At 37.1% G+C, this 14,011-nt stretch overlaps 1 protein-coding gene across 1 annotated transcript in view; it reads left to right on the top strand.

Moving 5' to 3' along the window:
• Window positions 1–6,585: 6,585 nt before the first annotated feature.
• The window catches only part of LOC103460520 (protein Wnt-10a-like), a 32,031-nt gene continuing 24,605 nt past the window's right edge, over window positions 6,586–14,011 (top strand). Inside the window, exons 1-2 of the mRNA XM_008402736.2 lie at window positions 6,586–6,833; window positions 8,195–8,460. Of these exons, the coding sequence (XP_008400958.1) occupies window positions 6,772–6,833; window positions 8,195–8,460 (328 nt within the window). The 5' untranslated portion in view covers window positions 6,586–6,771. The remainder of the gene's footprint in view (window positions 6,834–8,194; window positions 8,461–14,011) is intronic.

Here is a 14,011-nt window from a genome sequence, read left to right on the forward strand (position 1 = left end):
CAAAGATGCTCCTCAGCTGAACCATAACATTATTTTTGGAATCCAACCACTCGTTTACACGTCATGAGCACATGGTGCGAATCTCTCACACCAGCACTTTTTAAAAGTAGGTCTCACAGTGAAACKTTTCTTTAACCCCCACAGAGTTGTGCAGTACACTGCAGGTGTGAAAGCAAAGGTTTATTCTACGCATGCACAAGCAGATAACAACAAAAACAATGGCTGGTAGCACTGTGCTGTGTTGTGCTACTTAACCTGTTTAATTCAACACATTTTCTGATAAGTTAGTTATTTGTTACATTAGCACAGTATTCCTGGGAGACAGAGATGGGTCAATGCTTACAATGAGGTGGAAGCTAGCTAGTGGGGTGAAAGCAAAGGATCAAAAAAGTGCATGTGCGTTCCATGAGATGCTAAACTCACAGCGCCATATAGTGGCCTGGTTTGACAACTASACACTTAATTCAAACATTAAACACTTTCCCAACTAACTTCTGAAAATACCCAYAATTTCTAACCAGCAGTCTCATGTAAACTTAGCCTTAAGCTCAACTGCTTGACCCCCAACTCATTGAAAAGGGGCAGCCCTTTTAACGCAGTCCAACATGCACTGTGACGAGAAAGCAGACATAACTCTCGGTTTGGGCATACGAGGATTAGGTAACCCTTAAAAGCAACCGATGTACCACATACTCTCACAGCCACCCCTGCAAAACATCTCAGTGGACAAGGTTGTAGGTGTTCTGCAGATCCACAAAGGACATGCAGACAAGAGAAGTGTACTCCATGAACCCTAAGAGGGTAAATAWCTGGTCCAGCCTTCCACAGCAAGGACGAAAACCACATTTCTCCCCATGGAGATTACACAAGTCTCTCGTGTAATCCCTCAACAACTGGAACGCACTCTTTGTTCTCCTTTCTTAACTGGGACCACCGCCCCAGTTTGCCACACCAGCTGGGTTATAATGGTTCGTTCTCCTTGTGACACTGCAGAGGCACGTCAACCATGACAGCCTGACAATGTCCAGAACCTTCAAAATCATACCACTTGCTCGGTTTGAGTGCAATCTTGCAAACATTTAAAACAGTGACTACTTAGTCTCCTGTGTGTCACAGGAAGAGCAACTCTCCTAGAAAAACTCCAGTCATTACTGAATAAAAGGTCTTGATCAGGTTGAGCTGTAGGAGGGAAGAACTACTCCTGGCTTTAGAGAGAGAAAGAGATAGAGAGCAATACGGTAGATAAAGATTGAAAGGTTGAGAGAGAGTAACAAGAGAAAAAGAAAGATATTGTTTCCCTTAGGAATGTTCTATCAAATATGTAGACATATTCATGTTACATTGATTACAGCAATCAATTGCGCTACAGAGTGGTTCTGTCATCAAAAGAAAACAAGGTTATTGTAACTATACTGTAATGTGCATGTTGTTGTGGCTGTAAAACAACTAAAATAAAAACAATTGATCGCAAAAAAAAGAAAACAAGGAAAAAAGTCTTTCTTAAGTGCTTGTCTTTGCCAGACCAAATCCCCTGGGGAAACACTGATATGGGAATCGTTTCTAGTCAACAGTACCTGGGAATATAGCTGGATGGCGAGCTGGACCTGACCATTCTCATGGAAAGGCTGTAAAAAGGCTGTTTAGGATGACTGAGATCTTTAAACATCTGTAGACCAATACTGTGCTCCTTCGACTAAATCGTGGTGACTATGTTTTTGTTGTGGTTTGCTGGGGAGAGGCAGCCCAAACAGCTTACAACAGGATACATAAACAGATCTGGAAGGCAAGTTCCAAATGCGGGGCACTACTAGAGACAGTTCAGCAGGTGGCAGCGTTGAGAATGCTCCTTACAATTAACTCAATCATCAATCACACCTTCCACCTGCTTTAAGCTTTGGACATTTTACAAAGAAACACATTCAGCCCTGGGCTGGTCCTTCTAAGGCGCTGGACAGAAGGCTACGGGAACTGCTAGCAGACATTAACCTCTTTTACAAACATTAATACCTGTCTACTGCATTTGCTCATTAATTCAACTGTATATGTGTAAAGATTATTGATGAATCCATCCTTCTTGAATAGCTAGTGTTTCTTTTTTACTATTTGTTTTACTATTTGTCTTGTTTCTGTTTTATTTTAAATGTCTTCACTGATGCTGTTGTAACACAACAATTAATGATGTACCTACCAGTCAAATATAATTGGAGTGGAAATGAAAATGATTATTCTATTACTGAAACAATTGTCAACCAATCAGTCAGTGTGGAGTATGAAGACTCTAAAAACATGCAATTTGCTGAAAGAACAACACCTTCAGAACAGTAATTAAGCCCAAACTGTACAAAGAACGTAAACGTTTTAAATGTCAGATGAAAAATCTCCTTTGTCTGTTATTTTTGCTTAAGTGGGATAGTTTTACCTTCACCTAAAATAAATAAATATTATATTAAGCACCCTTTTCTATCTTATTAACAAACAATTGGTTCATAGAAGAAAAATAGTCAACAGCATTAACCTATTCTAATCTTTGTGTTAAATCAAGAAGGTTTTTTTTAATATTACCTTAGATGCATCTCTTGCTCCAAATGATAAGTGCAAATGAGTGCATGGTGCAGAGTGTTAATGACATAAATAATTAAATTGTAAATAATAAAATACAAAAATAAATAGATACATTACTGTGAAGATCCACTGATTTTAAAGCTGCACTAACAACCTTTATTATGATGAGTTTTAAACATGCAGTCCACTATACAGTCGGTAACAAATAGCACTAACAACTGAGTTTTTGTTTTGCTCTGAGAAAAGGTTTTGATTAGCTAAATTGCCATTTAGCTTAGTATTTCAGCAAGGTCTGCTAAACATTATCCAATCAGATTTCTAATTATCTACTTAGTTTCTTTCTAATTTCTCATCAATAATCTACTTTTTATAGGTTCATACTTGACCCAGACRTAACTCACATAAAGAGTACAAAACAGATCTCTGTAATAAGCTCACTTTTGCTATGCATTACTTGTWTTTTTAGCGCTATTCATAAATTATTGGCTAAACAGACCAGCTCACATTTTTATAAATGTTTTAAACACTTGACTCATACTTGTCCCTTCKTACATTCATACTTTCTGAAGATGTAGACTTTTTACTCCATAAGTCTTCTGGCTGATGTCAGTTTTGTCCTGTGGCTCTTATTTTTCTGTTTCAAAAGTCAAATCTTGATGCTTTTTGTTTCTTAATCTTATCTTCTTGATATGTGTTCTTTGTTTTTTGTTTTTTTCAGAAAACTTTTTAAAATCTTTTCCTGGCAGTTGCGCTGTTATATGAAAAGCCCCACTAAACTCTGACATATTTTCACATCTTGGACAACTCTGACCATGCCTGACTTCATCGCAGTAAATGTTTATTCTGTTTTTCATTACCACAGTTGAGAGCATGGTTGAAAATATCTGCCGTGTTTACAAACATCTGTCACTCATAAGGGGATGTTATTTTCCATTATCATCTGTGACAGAGAAGTGTGGATGTAAGCATATAACATATTGTGCTGTGGAGCTGAAGTCAGAGTAGCAAAACCACAGAGTCAACACAATATCCAACTTTTCTCAAACATCTTGAAATAATTAGGCACAAATTTGGCAACTCTCTCCCAATCTTTCAGGTCAGGGTGCATTAATAAATTCCTGTATGAGATTTTCTTTTTTCATGGGGTTTGTTTTTCTTGATCTTCTAAATTTGTGTATGGCAACTTAATTACGTCTGAATGCTAAACCCATGTTGTGTTTTACCACTCTGGTGACTCCACACTGGCAGAATGCTCGCTTCCCTGCACTGGTGGGGAAAGCCTTTTTATTTGTGGTTTCTAAATCTTTATTCTAAGCTACTCATAAAGCACCAGGATGAGTGATATCATGTGGTATTCATCAACATGGTAGCTTTTTTGTTGTACTTTATATTCATTTAAATAGGGAGATTAAAGACAATGACACACAAAGGAGGTTGAGCAGCAAATGGAACCAACAATTTAATTAGTCCTCTTTTCTTTTTGATTGTTTTTACTCACAGAACAGAAAGATTCTCACATTGACAGACTTAAAACTTTAATTATTTCTTTTCTTTTTTTTATTAAAACTAAGTGAACAAAGAAAGTAATTTGAGTAACTGAAATAATTTTAAGGCATAACTGGATGCAGCAAATCAGAAATATTCTCCTCAATTTATTTTACTGATACACTGTCAGAAGAGAGTCTAATTAGAGGAAACGTGAGGAAACAAATTCAGCCAGTTTACTTTATTTGTATACAGTGTTGTGAAAATGTAGTTAAAAGAGTTCAAAGTCAGAGTTAAGGGTTTTTGATCAGCAAACATTTTTATATATWTAATTTGAGAAAATTATAAAACCTGATAACTGATTTTGCAAAATAATTTTGTGACTATGTGCCGGACAACTTTTCCAAGTGCATTATTGTGTAGGCCATACAATTTGATGGTCAGAACATAAACCTGAAGAGTCTGTATAATATAGAAATATGATGTGCCCCCCTATTTAAACTGAGTTGGCTAAATAAATAAAGTTTTAGTTGATGTTCCAGAAAAATTTCAAGAACAAAATTACATCCTAAAGTAAACTGTTAGTTTAGTCAGGATGATGTTACAGAGCCATGGAGTTTTGCACAAACAGACATAAAAAAGTATTTTCCTCAACTACCAGAAGTTTCCTTCCCATTTAGTTCACATAAGCTTATATGGTTAACAGTGAAATATTATTTTAGGCATACACAATAACATTTATGCTCAGAATAATATTTGTCACACTGTTTTTTTTTTTATTTTATTGCACTTCTTGTTGCTAATTCTAACGTTGATTTTACTTTTATTCAAGTCTAATTCAGTTTTCATATAGTCTTGTATTGTAGTTTATCCTTCCTGTGTTCTTTTTATGGCTTTTTTTCTCACACACTCTGGGGCTGTCACACAGAAACAATTGTAGACAGTGGCATCAACATTTCTCTATCCTGAAACTTGATGTGCACCAACCGATCTGCAGATGCTTCAACAGGCCATGTCTTGTTTCAATGATTAATACTTAACGAAAAGATGGAAATCATCACTTCTGCAAAATGCTGGAGAAGTGTTGCTGTCAAAGGACAAGATGGACATGTCTACATCTGTTTTAAATTGTCAGAAGAACTGTTTTCAACCAAACATCAAAGGTTTTTAAGCCGTCAGTAAATAGTTATGTTACCATAGGCAACATTAACACCAAACAGTAACTAAAGCTGAACTTGTAAAAGTAAATGGACTAAACTTAAAAGTAATAGTACACCATAAAAATTTGAATTTTACTTTATGGCTCATAGTTTTTCTGATATGAAGTCATGTGTATCTAAATTAAGTCTGAATGATAAATCTGACAAACGCCAGTAACCAGTAACCTCCAAGTTGAAAACCAAGACATTTCAGTCCACATCAGTGTGGAACTGATCGCAGCCTCTCTTATCTGAAGGACAAAATCAACAACTACAAGTTATTAACAATTATAAAGCTGCTTACTGAAGAAACAGATGATATCTGGATGGATACATATTATCATTCCTTTCCTTTGTGCATATCTACACCGATTCGCTCCTATACAAACCAGGCAATCAAGGTCTTCCCGAAACATGATGGTACATGAAAGTGGGACCCCTCTCGAAGCAGGAATAATGAGCTTACCCGGCCCCCATAAATGCTACAAGCGCAGCTGCTTTTAATCTCTCCTTGCTCTTTTGTAAATTGCGTCGTAGTGCACAACTTTAAACAACGTGATAAGCTCAGGGTAGATGTGTTTTTAATTAACATTAAACATAAACATTTATTTTTGTCCAGTTTTTACATCCCTGTGCCACGACAACCACTAAATAGCTCGCAAATTGATCAGTTATTATAAACATAACCTAACATGCTAAAAAGGGCAAAGAACGAGATTTATAATTAACTTTATAATTGGCGCCCAAAATAAAAACCTCTAAATACCTAAAGTAAGTTTAAATCTGCGCTGCACCTCTTTGCTTCATCGTTCTGAGCATCATCGTCCCTCCAGAGAATATATAACTGCTCTGCTTCACAGAGGGCGCAGGCTAAGTGTTTTTGGTGTCCTTATCTCGCAGGATCTCTATCCTGCCTTAACGAGGCACTTGACCTCCCTCGACGCTCCTCTACTCCCCGAGTGACGCAAAAAAAGTGGGCTGGCAGAGCGCTAAGAGCAGGAGTTTAGAGGACTAAAACATCACTACTCAAGCAGACTTCATTTAGGGAAGCCTATAGGTAAGAAGCCGTCTGTCTGTCTTATCTCGGATGTTCTCTCAATGAAACTCCTCGTTGGCGGAGACACCGGCACGAGCGCGGATGTATTCGAGAGCGAAAGAACTGACTTTTCTTCAAACTTGTAGCAACCAGCGTTTCCTGCCTGTCAGTGACTTTAGAGCTTGATGAAACTTTTTTTTTTTTTTTTTTTTTTCTTGAATGAGGCTGGCACATCTGGACGCAGGACTGTCGGAGCTGTCAAGTCCAGCGCAAACTTTTAGACGGACGTGACTTTTCTTTTATTCATCCCCAAACTTAGAAGAGTTATACTGGAACCAGTTTGAATTGAAAGCTCCTCCTGTAATTTTTGCAACTTTTATTTACTTTTCATTATTATTATTATTATTAGTATTATTATTAATATTATTATTATTATTATTATTATTGTTATTATTATTATTATTATTATTATTATTATTGAGCGTAAACATGGAACACTCGGTCCTCAGACTGACATGCGTTTTGGTGGTTATCTGTCTGCTGGATAAAAGGTGAGTTGCTATAAAGTTTTTTTTTTTCACAGTTTACTTATTTTATTTTATTTTTATTACCTTATTTATTTATTTTAATTTAAAAATTATAAGCTAAAAACACCTCCCTGAAGAGATAGATTTAATGTTCAGTAAATAGTTTGCAACTTACCATAAAAGTTTTCATTTATTCTTGCAAGTAAATGATGCACAAATCTGCTTATGTTCAACGCATAAGCAAAAAATGTTAATGTGATTTTAATCTCTGCAAAGTGAGACTTTTGCAGAAACCCCAACAGGTAGCATCTGTATCTGAAAGCACACGGTTTGGTCAGTTGTCAAAACTTTTGAATCATGTACGTCCTGTTCAGATAACATGTGGCCAGTGAAGTTCTGTAGTAGTTATAAGTTGAAACTTACAAGTATAAGTATTATACTTGTAAGTATACGTATTATAAGTAAGAAACTTACACCGAAGTGGCGTGCAAAGTGGCTTAGTTGTAAAAGCAAGTGTGCACTCTGCCTTACTCCAAAGTATTTGCATGTTAAGGTGTGCTAGAGCAGTTGCTGATGTGTGTTTGCCAAGAGCTACACATGTCGGTGACTTCAGGAATATCAGAGTGAGGCACACAGAAGCACACAGCCTTAATTAGCCTGTGATTTACACTTAATGGTGATGAAAGGAAAAGCTGGACACCTTTCAGATCTTTCAGCTCTCAAGTTTTTCATTCTCGCTGCCGTTATTGCTTCTTTGTCGAGTTGGAAAGAACTCTGAAAGTGCCTTCGGCTGAATGCTGTTTCACATGATTGATCTGCATCACAAACTTCTCTCGGCTGAAAATAACTTTACGGTTAATTCGAAAATGTTTGCTAAGTTACAGTATATCTCCAGACATGATTTATGAGGAAACATCACAGGGGGTTTTCCACTGCTGTACTAAAAATGACACTTAAGAATCGTTGGTTTGTTATATGACAACCATCTCATTTTATTTAATTCCAGACTATTTACATTCATGTAAAATAAGTTTCATGATGTATTATTACACTTACAAACTGCAACACCGCTAAAAACTATCATCTGAGTCACAAATAAAATAAACAAAGCAAGAAAGTGCTTGAAAAGTGGACACATCTGGAGCTGGTTTTGTGACAGTTAATCATATATTTTTTTACGTTTTACACGACCCAGCCACAATGGAGACTGTGCACTTGAGCCATCTTTGTGTTACTGTGGGAACTGAATATTGGGATCACATTCAAGGAGACTTGGTGATCTTAACTAGACTTTAGTGTCTAACAAAACCTGGCCGAGCGGAGGCAAGAAGGTCTGGACCACAGAGCCGTCCTTCTAATAACYCCCAACTTTGTGCTCCTCACAGGGTGGATTCCAATGAGATCTTAGGTCTGAAGCTTCACAACATCGAACCCATCCTGAATGCCAACACAGTTTGCATGACGCTACCCGGTTTGACGAAACGCCAGCTGGAGGTGTGCATGCGCAATCCGGATGTGACGGCTTCGGCAATCCAGGGGATCCAGATTGCCATCCACGAGTGCCAGCACCAGTTCAGAGGGCACCGCTGGAACTGCTCCAGCCTGGAGACAAGAAACAAAATCCCCTACGACAGCATAGTCTTTAAAAGAGGTCAGTTTTACTTCACCCTACTGAGTATTTTGCTTTTTCTCTCATGTGGCTGTTTGCATCCCAATTAAAAAAAACTCTTAGAATTATGAAAGGCAAAATTTAGAAGTTTTCTAACGGAAGTAATGTTCAAATTCATAAAAGATGAAGTTTAGCAGTCAACACAGAGTACCAAAAAATTTAGATTTCAAGTGGCTTGTGGTTTTCTCCTCAAACACACTTCAATGAAGTCCCTTTAAAGCACAGGCTTACAGAGAGATTAGCCAGTACAGCAATACAAAAGATCCCAAACAACGGTTAATATAATATTGTTCTTCAAAGCTTCAAAAAAAAAAAAAAAAAAACTGCACAAAGAGATCATTTTGCATTTTCATCAATGCTGCCTTGCAAGATGCCGTCCAGTGGTCGGGTTATCTCCAGTCACCAGCAGACCTTCCCAACCACATTACTGTTGCTCCTCAAAAACCSACACAAAGGAGCAGATAACTTCAAAAGAAACTAGTCAACTTCTGATTACCAAACCTGCTGCAGATCGGTTTTCTCCGATGCTTTGTTGTGCTCGGAGCTTTGCGAGTTAGCCACAAAGGATGAAAGGGGATATTTTGAGCGGAGAAGCCTTCAGATGGTCTCATCCCAGGTCATTGACTGGAAAAGGCATCAATTTCTTAGTAGCCGGAGCACCTGGACAGTTGGAACATGTGGCTGATAGTTTCAGTTTTGGGTTAGGTTGGCTTTCAGGTAATTTATCCCTAAAAATATTCTTTTCAGCATATAAAAAGTGCAAAACAAAATGAAAAAGAAAATATACTTGACAGTTATATATTTGGAGAAGTGTTTATATTATTATTTATCCAGAAGGTCCCTATTACTAAACAGCACTGAGTTTTGGAAGAAAACTTAAAGAAAAGTAAGATTCCTTTWAGTTTAGTGAAAGGAGCATTTTCTGTTAATTTATTTTGTATGCCAGGTCATTTTGCCTTATTTTCCACAAATATTGATACAACATTAGTGGATAATGTATTTTGAAAACTACACTTCAATGCATTTCATTTAGATTTGAATTTGTTGCCTTAACACTAACATGAACAATTTTTTTAAGTGGCATCAAAAAAAAAAAAAATCTCATTTAAGGTTTGTGACTGTAAATCTCTGGTAAAATGAGATCAAACTTTAACACTGTGACCCATATGCAAAAATTGTCTGTGTGAAGGAAAACTTAAACTGCTTTTTACCGTAACACACCCTTTCCCACAACGGAACATGGTAGTGGCAGCATTACGCTGCCACTACCATGTTCCCCTCATGTTTTTCCTAAGTGTGCACAGGAAAGCTGGTCATGGTTGACTGGATTATGAATGACGCTAAATACAAGTCAGTCATGGAAGAAAAAGCCATTAAAGTTTGAAGCAGACTAGCAATTGGGGCAAAGGATTCCCTTCCAGCAATTCAATCACTTTAAATAGACAGTCAGGGCTACAATGGAATGACTCAGATCAGAGCAAGTTCATTTTTTAAAATGACCCAGTTAAAGTCTTGTCTGAAGTACAGGTGAGATTCTGTAGCGACTCTTGAATGTTCCAATCTTCCCTAAAATGTGCTACTGTGCAAAAATGAAAGAAGGTGAACATTTTTTTTTCTAAATGCAAAAAAACAACAACAAAAAAAAACAGTTGTACCCTGCAGCGAAATGCAGCGAAATGAAACCAAATTAATGTCACACTTCTGAGATTCTTATTTTAAAGCCATAAATCACTTTCCTTTCATTTCTTAATTGTATGCGCTGTGTTGAAGTATTACGTAAGAAGTTAATGAAAAGCACTGAAGTTTCAGTCTTTAAACTGAAAAAAAATGCAAGAAAGTCCAAGAGCTATGAATACTTTAGCAAGACACTGTGCGCATTTCATCTCTAACATTCATGCAGATCTTTAGAGTTTCAGGCTTAAGTAAGTTTGTGCTGTTACTGAAAAGAAACTTTTTTTCATTGCACTGTACGCTTGCGCACCGCTGGCCTTACTTTCCCTCATAACTGCCTCATTCAAAGGCTGTTTGTCATTATTAGTGCAGGCAGTTGCTACAGTAGTTGTCTGGCATCCCTGGTTCGCCTCGGGTGCAGAAACTCCAAACCACTGACATAAACAACCTCTTTAAATCAGATGATTCATCTGTTGCATGTTGATACGATCCCCTCCACAGAAGCTGAAAAATGGATACAAGTTAACATGTTGCAGCCATTATTGCGTGCAGCTACTGCAGAGCGGCGGTGCTTTCAGTGAGACATGTTTACAGACCCGAATTAAATGAAATCTGGCATGCTTTTCAGCAAAATTGCCTGTAGAACTAGACATGACTGACTTACATGCACGGAGTAGGCCAAACCAGAATTGTTTAACTAACTTTATTAATAGTTTTAAAAAGCAAGACATGTCATTGGATAGTACAATATAAACAATTTAGAAGTCTAATTTTGCTGCATCAGAAGCTGTTGGATCCTCAGGCTGCGCCACAGATCTCTGCTGATGGTCTCCTGTGAATTTTCTGGGCTCGTGTTCATTCTTACTCAGCTTGCATTAAAAACTAGGCTAAGGAGGAAACCAAGCAAGACGTGGATCAACAGAAGTAGGAGAATCGGACAGTCTCACTCTGTCATTCTTTCGTTTTGCCTCTCCTTATCTGTCACTGTGCCTGCTCCTAATGCTTTTACTTCCCTTGCCAGAGCGAGTACTTGTGAATTTGCTCTCAGCACTTTCCCAACTCTCGAAGGCAAAAGCATAAACCTGTTTAGTCGGTTTCTGTAACACAAAGTGACAGTTTCCTTTGAAACTTTAATTCATTTTGCCACTTCCTCTGCCATCAGTTCAGCCGGGCGTGCCGCAGCCGGTGAATTATTTGTTAGATTGATTTGTTCCCAAGTCTTCCGGGGACCCGCGTGGAGGAGCCCAGAGCAGAGCCGGACAGGAGCTAAAACAGGCTTTCGATGTATGGGGGTGTGCCTAAGTGCCATCTCTCCTCTCCCACCCTATGCAGGTCAAATTGTTAGGGTAGAGGTGGCAGATGGGGAATTCCTTCGAGTTATGTACATGAGAGTTTAAGTTAGAGTATTATTTCTCATAATAAAAAAAATAAAACAATAACCAAAGATGGCTTTTGAATTATTATAATTCACCTGCAACTTTCAGAAAAAAAGATGGCAGTTTATAATTTATAAGCTATAGAACTCATTTTAGATTTTGGTTATAGAAAATCACACTTTTATTTTGCCTCCAACATGACAAAATGCAATTTTTGATACAATAATTAAATTATGATTTATGCCATGCTTTACACTGTCTTTAGTGACAGTGACTACGAACTTTCTTGGCCTCCATTAACATAAAACTGCCTAATGCAGAAATACTTTAAGTATTCATTTAGTTCATAATATATAAATGTAACACTAAAATGTTCAGTTATTGACTTTTTATGAAAGGTCTGACCTTGGACAAAGYTTGCTTACCTCCATGAAGCAGACATGTGAAAGCAGGATTTGCCAGCATATTCATTGGTTAGACTGGGGTACTACTCTTACCACTCTCAGTTTCACACCTACCCACCAGCTTGTCTTTGTAAGTGCCTCTCTTGGCAATTCAGAGGCTTAAAAGCAGCAGGTTGACTTCAAGCCCTCATGCCACCTTGCTCCTTACCTAATTCACACCAAGACAGCAAAAGGTTGTCTCAGGCCTGGCTTGCAAGTGTTTTGTGAGAGGTACTTAAGGTTCTGGGATATGGCCCCCGTTTAAACCACCTTTGATCCATCCCACATAAACTAATTAAACGGGCGATGCCTCGACACGATGTGCTTGTACCTTCATAAAATTGGCAGTGGAGTTATAGCAGTGCTATTGATTTGATTGAAGGAATGCGGTCGCCGCCTCTGACTTCATACCTACTCGTCAACTTGGCTCTTTTGCTTCATAACTTCCTGGCTCCGAGCCATTAAAGAAGGCCATTTTAAAAAGACTGCTTTCAAGCCAGCCCTAAAAAAACCTTTTTCCTTTCTCTCTGTTTTATGTAACAACCAGTGTGGTAGGGGGGTTAAGGTAAACCCATCGCCCTGAGCTGCCAATTAAGCAAGTTGCAGAGCACAGAGAGTAGCTGATGAGATGTTAAGAGTGGGTGAGCCRCACAGCACTACAATACAACCAACCACATTTCTTCCCAAGGTGTTATGAAACTATATGTGTTGTCCTTGACAAAAGTATTCATACCCCTCAAACTTTTTCAAATTTTGTCACGTTGAAACCACAAACCTCTGYGAATGTTATTATTTTTTTATAAGCCAAAAGAAAGTAATGCACAATGAAACAATTTAAAATGTAATAAACCTGTTTAGTCAGTTTCTGTAGAATAAAAAAGTCTACATTGACATTTTAAATCTAGAAAGTGAGACATACATATGTATTTATTTATTTAGACCTTTGCTCAAAATTTGAGAAATAATTACAGTCTTCAGAAGGCATTCAGTTTGTAAATTAAATCCACCTGTGTGTCATTAATTTCCCATTTTCAGTYCTGTAAAAAARGATTTTAAGRRAATTCATTACTTTTATCTTTTATTTTTKGGATTTTTAGTCACTCTTTTTTTYCAAAATCTCTTTCTCTTTCTTACTGTTTATTCAATGTYACATGCTGTTTTTATTTTTTTATTTAATTAAGTAAAGCACCTTGAAATGCCTTGCTGCTTAAATGTGCTATACAAATAAAATTTGATTGATTGATTGACTCAAATGTTTCACTGCAGAAATCAATCTGCAATTCATCAAACATCTTTTAATCTAGTTTCTGGAAMCATCTTAATACACTTGAAATAAGACAAAACTAACTTAAAAGTAACCTTTCAGAAACTATAAAGTMTATCTATAGGAGCTTGTTTTAAGTCAATAATTTCTTAATATTGTCAAATGACTAGTTCCACTAGCATATTATTTCACTTATAACAAGACATTTTTCCTGTTATAAGTGACATAAAACCTGCTCTTGTATGTTTTATGTTTGGAAAGTTACTTTTAAGTTAGTTTTTGTCTTATTTCAAGTGTACTAAGATATTTGCACTAGAAACTAAATCTAAAGTGCTTGATAAGATTTGGCATTTTTGCAATGTTCAAAGGGTTTCTTATCAACAAATAGAAACCCTGGATAAATACAAGAAGTTATTTTCAAATAATGATGTCATTTAAACATACCCGTCACTTTGAAAAAGCAAGTGTGTACAATWAAASACTTCACAGTTAAAGTTATGCAACAAAATCTGAATTTGATCAAAGACCAGACTTTCACTAGGCCATTTCAAAACTTTTGTTTTGCTTATGTGGTCTGAGCCATCCAGAGGTCAATTTGCTGGTGTACTTTGAATTACTGTACTCCGATTCAATTTGACAGCAAAACTTACAGTTCCAACAACTTACAAAATTTATGCAAGTGCTAAAGCATCACACACTACACACACTCTATACATAATTTGTATGAAGTCCTGAGAGTTTTGGTATCTACGTGAGACAGCTCAGAGGCTTAAAGAAGG

This window comes from Poecilia reticulata, linkage group LG2 (genome assembly GCF_000633615.1).
Source record: "Poecilia reticulata strain Guanapo linkage group LG2, Guppy_female_1.0+MT, whole genome shotgun sequence".
Taxonomy (NCBI): domain Eukaryota; kingdom Metazoa; phylum Chordata; class Actinopteri; order Cyprinodontiformes; family Poeciliidae; genus Poecilia; species Poecilia reticulata.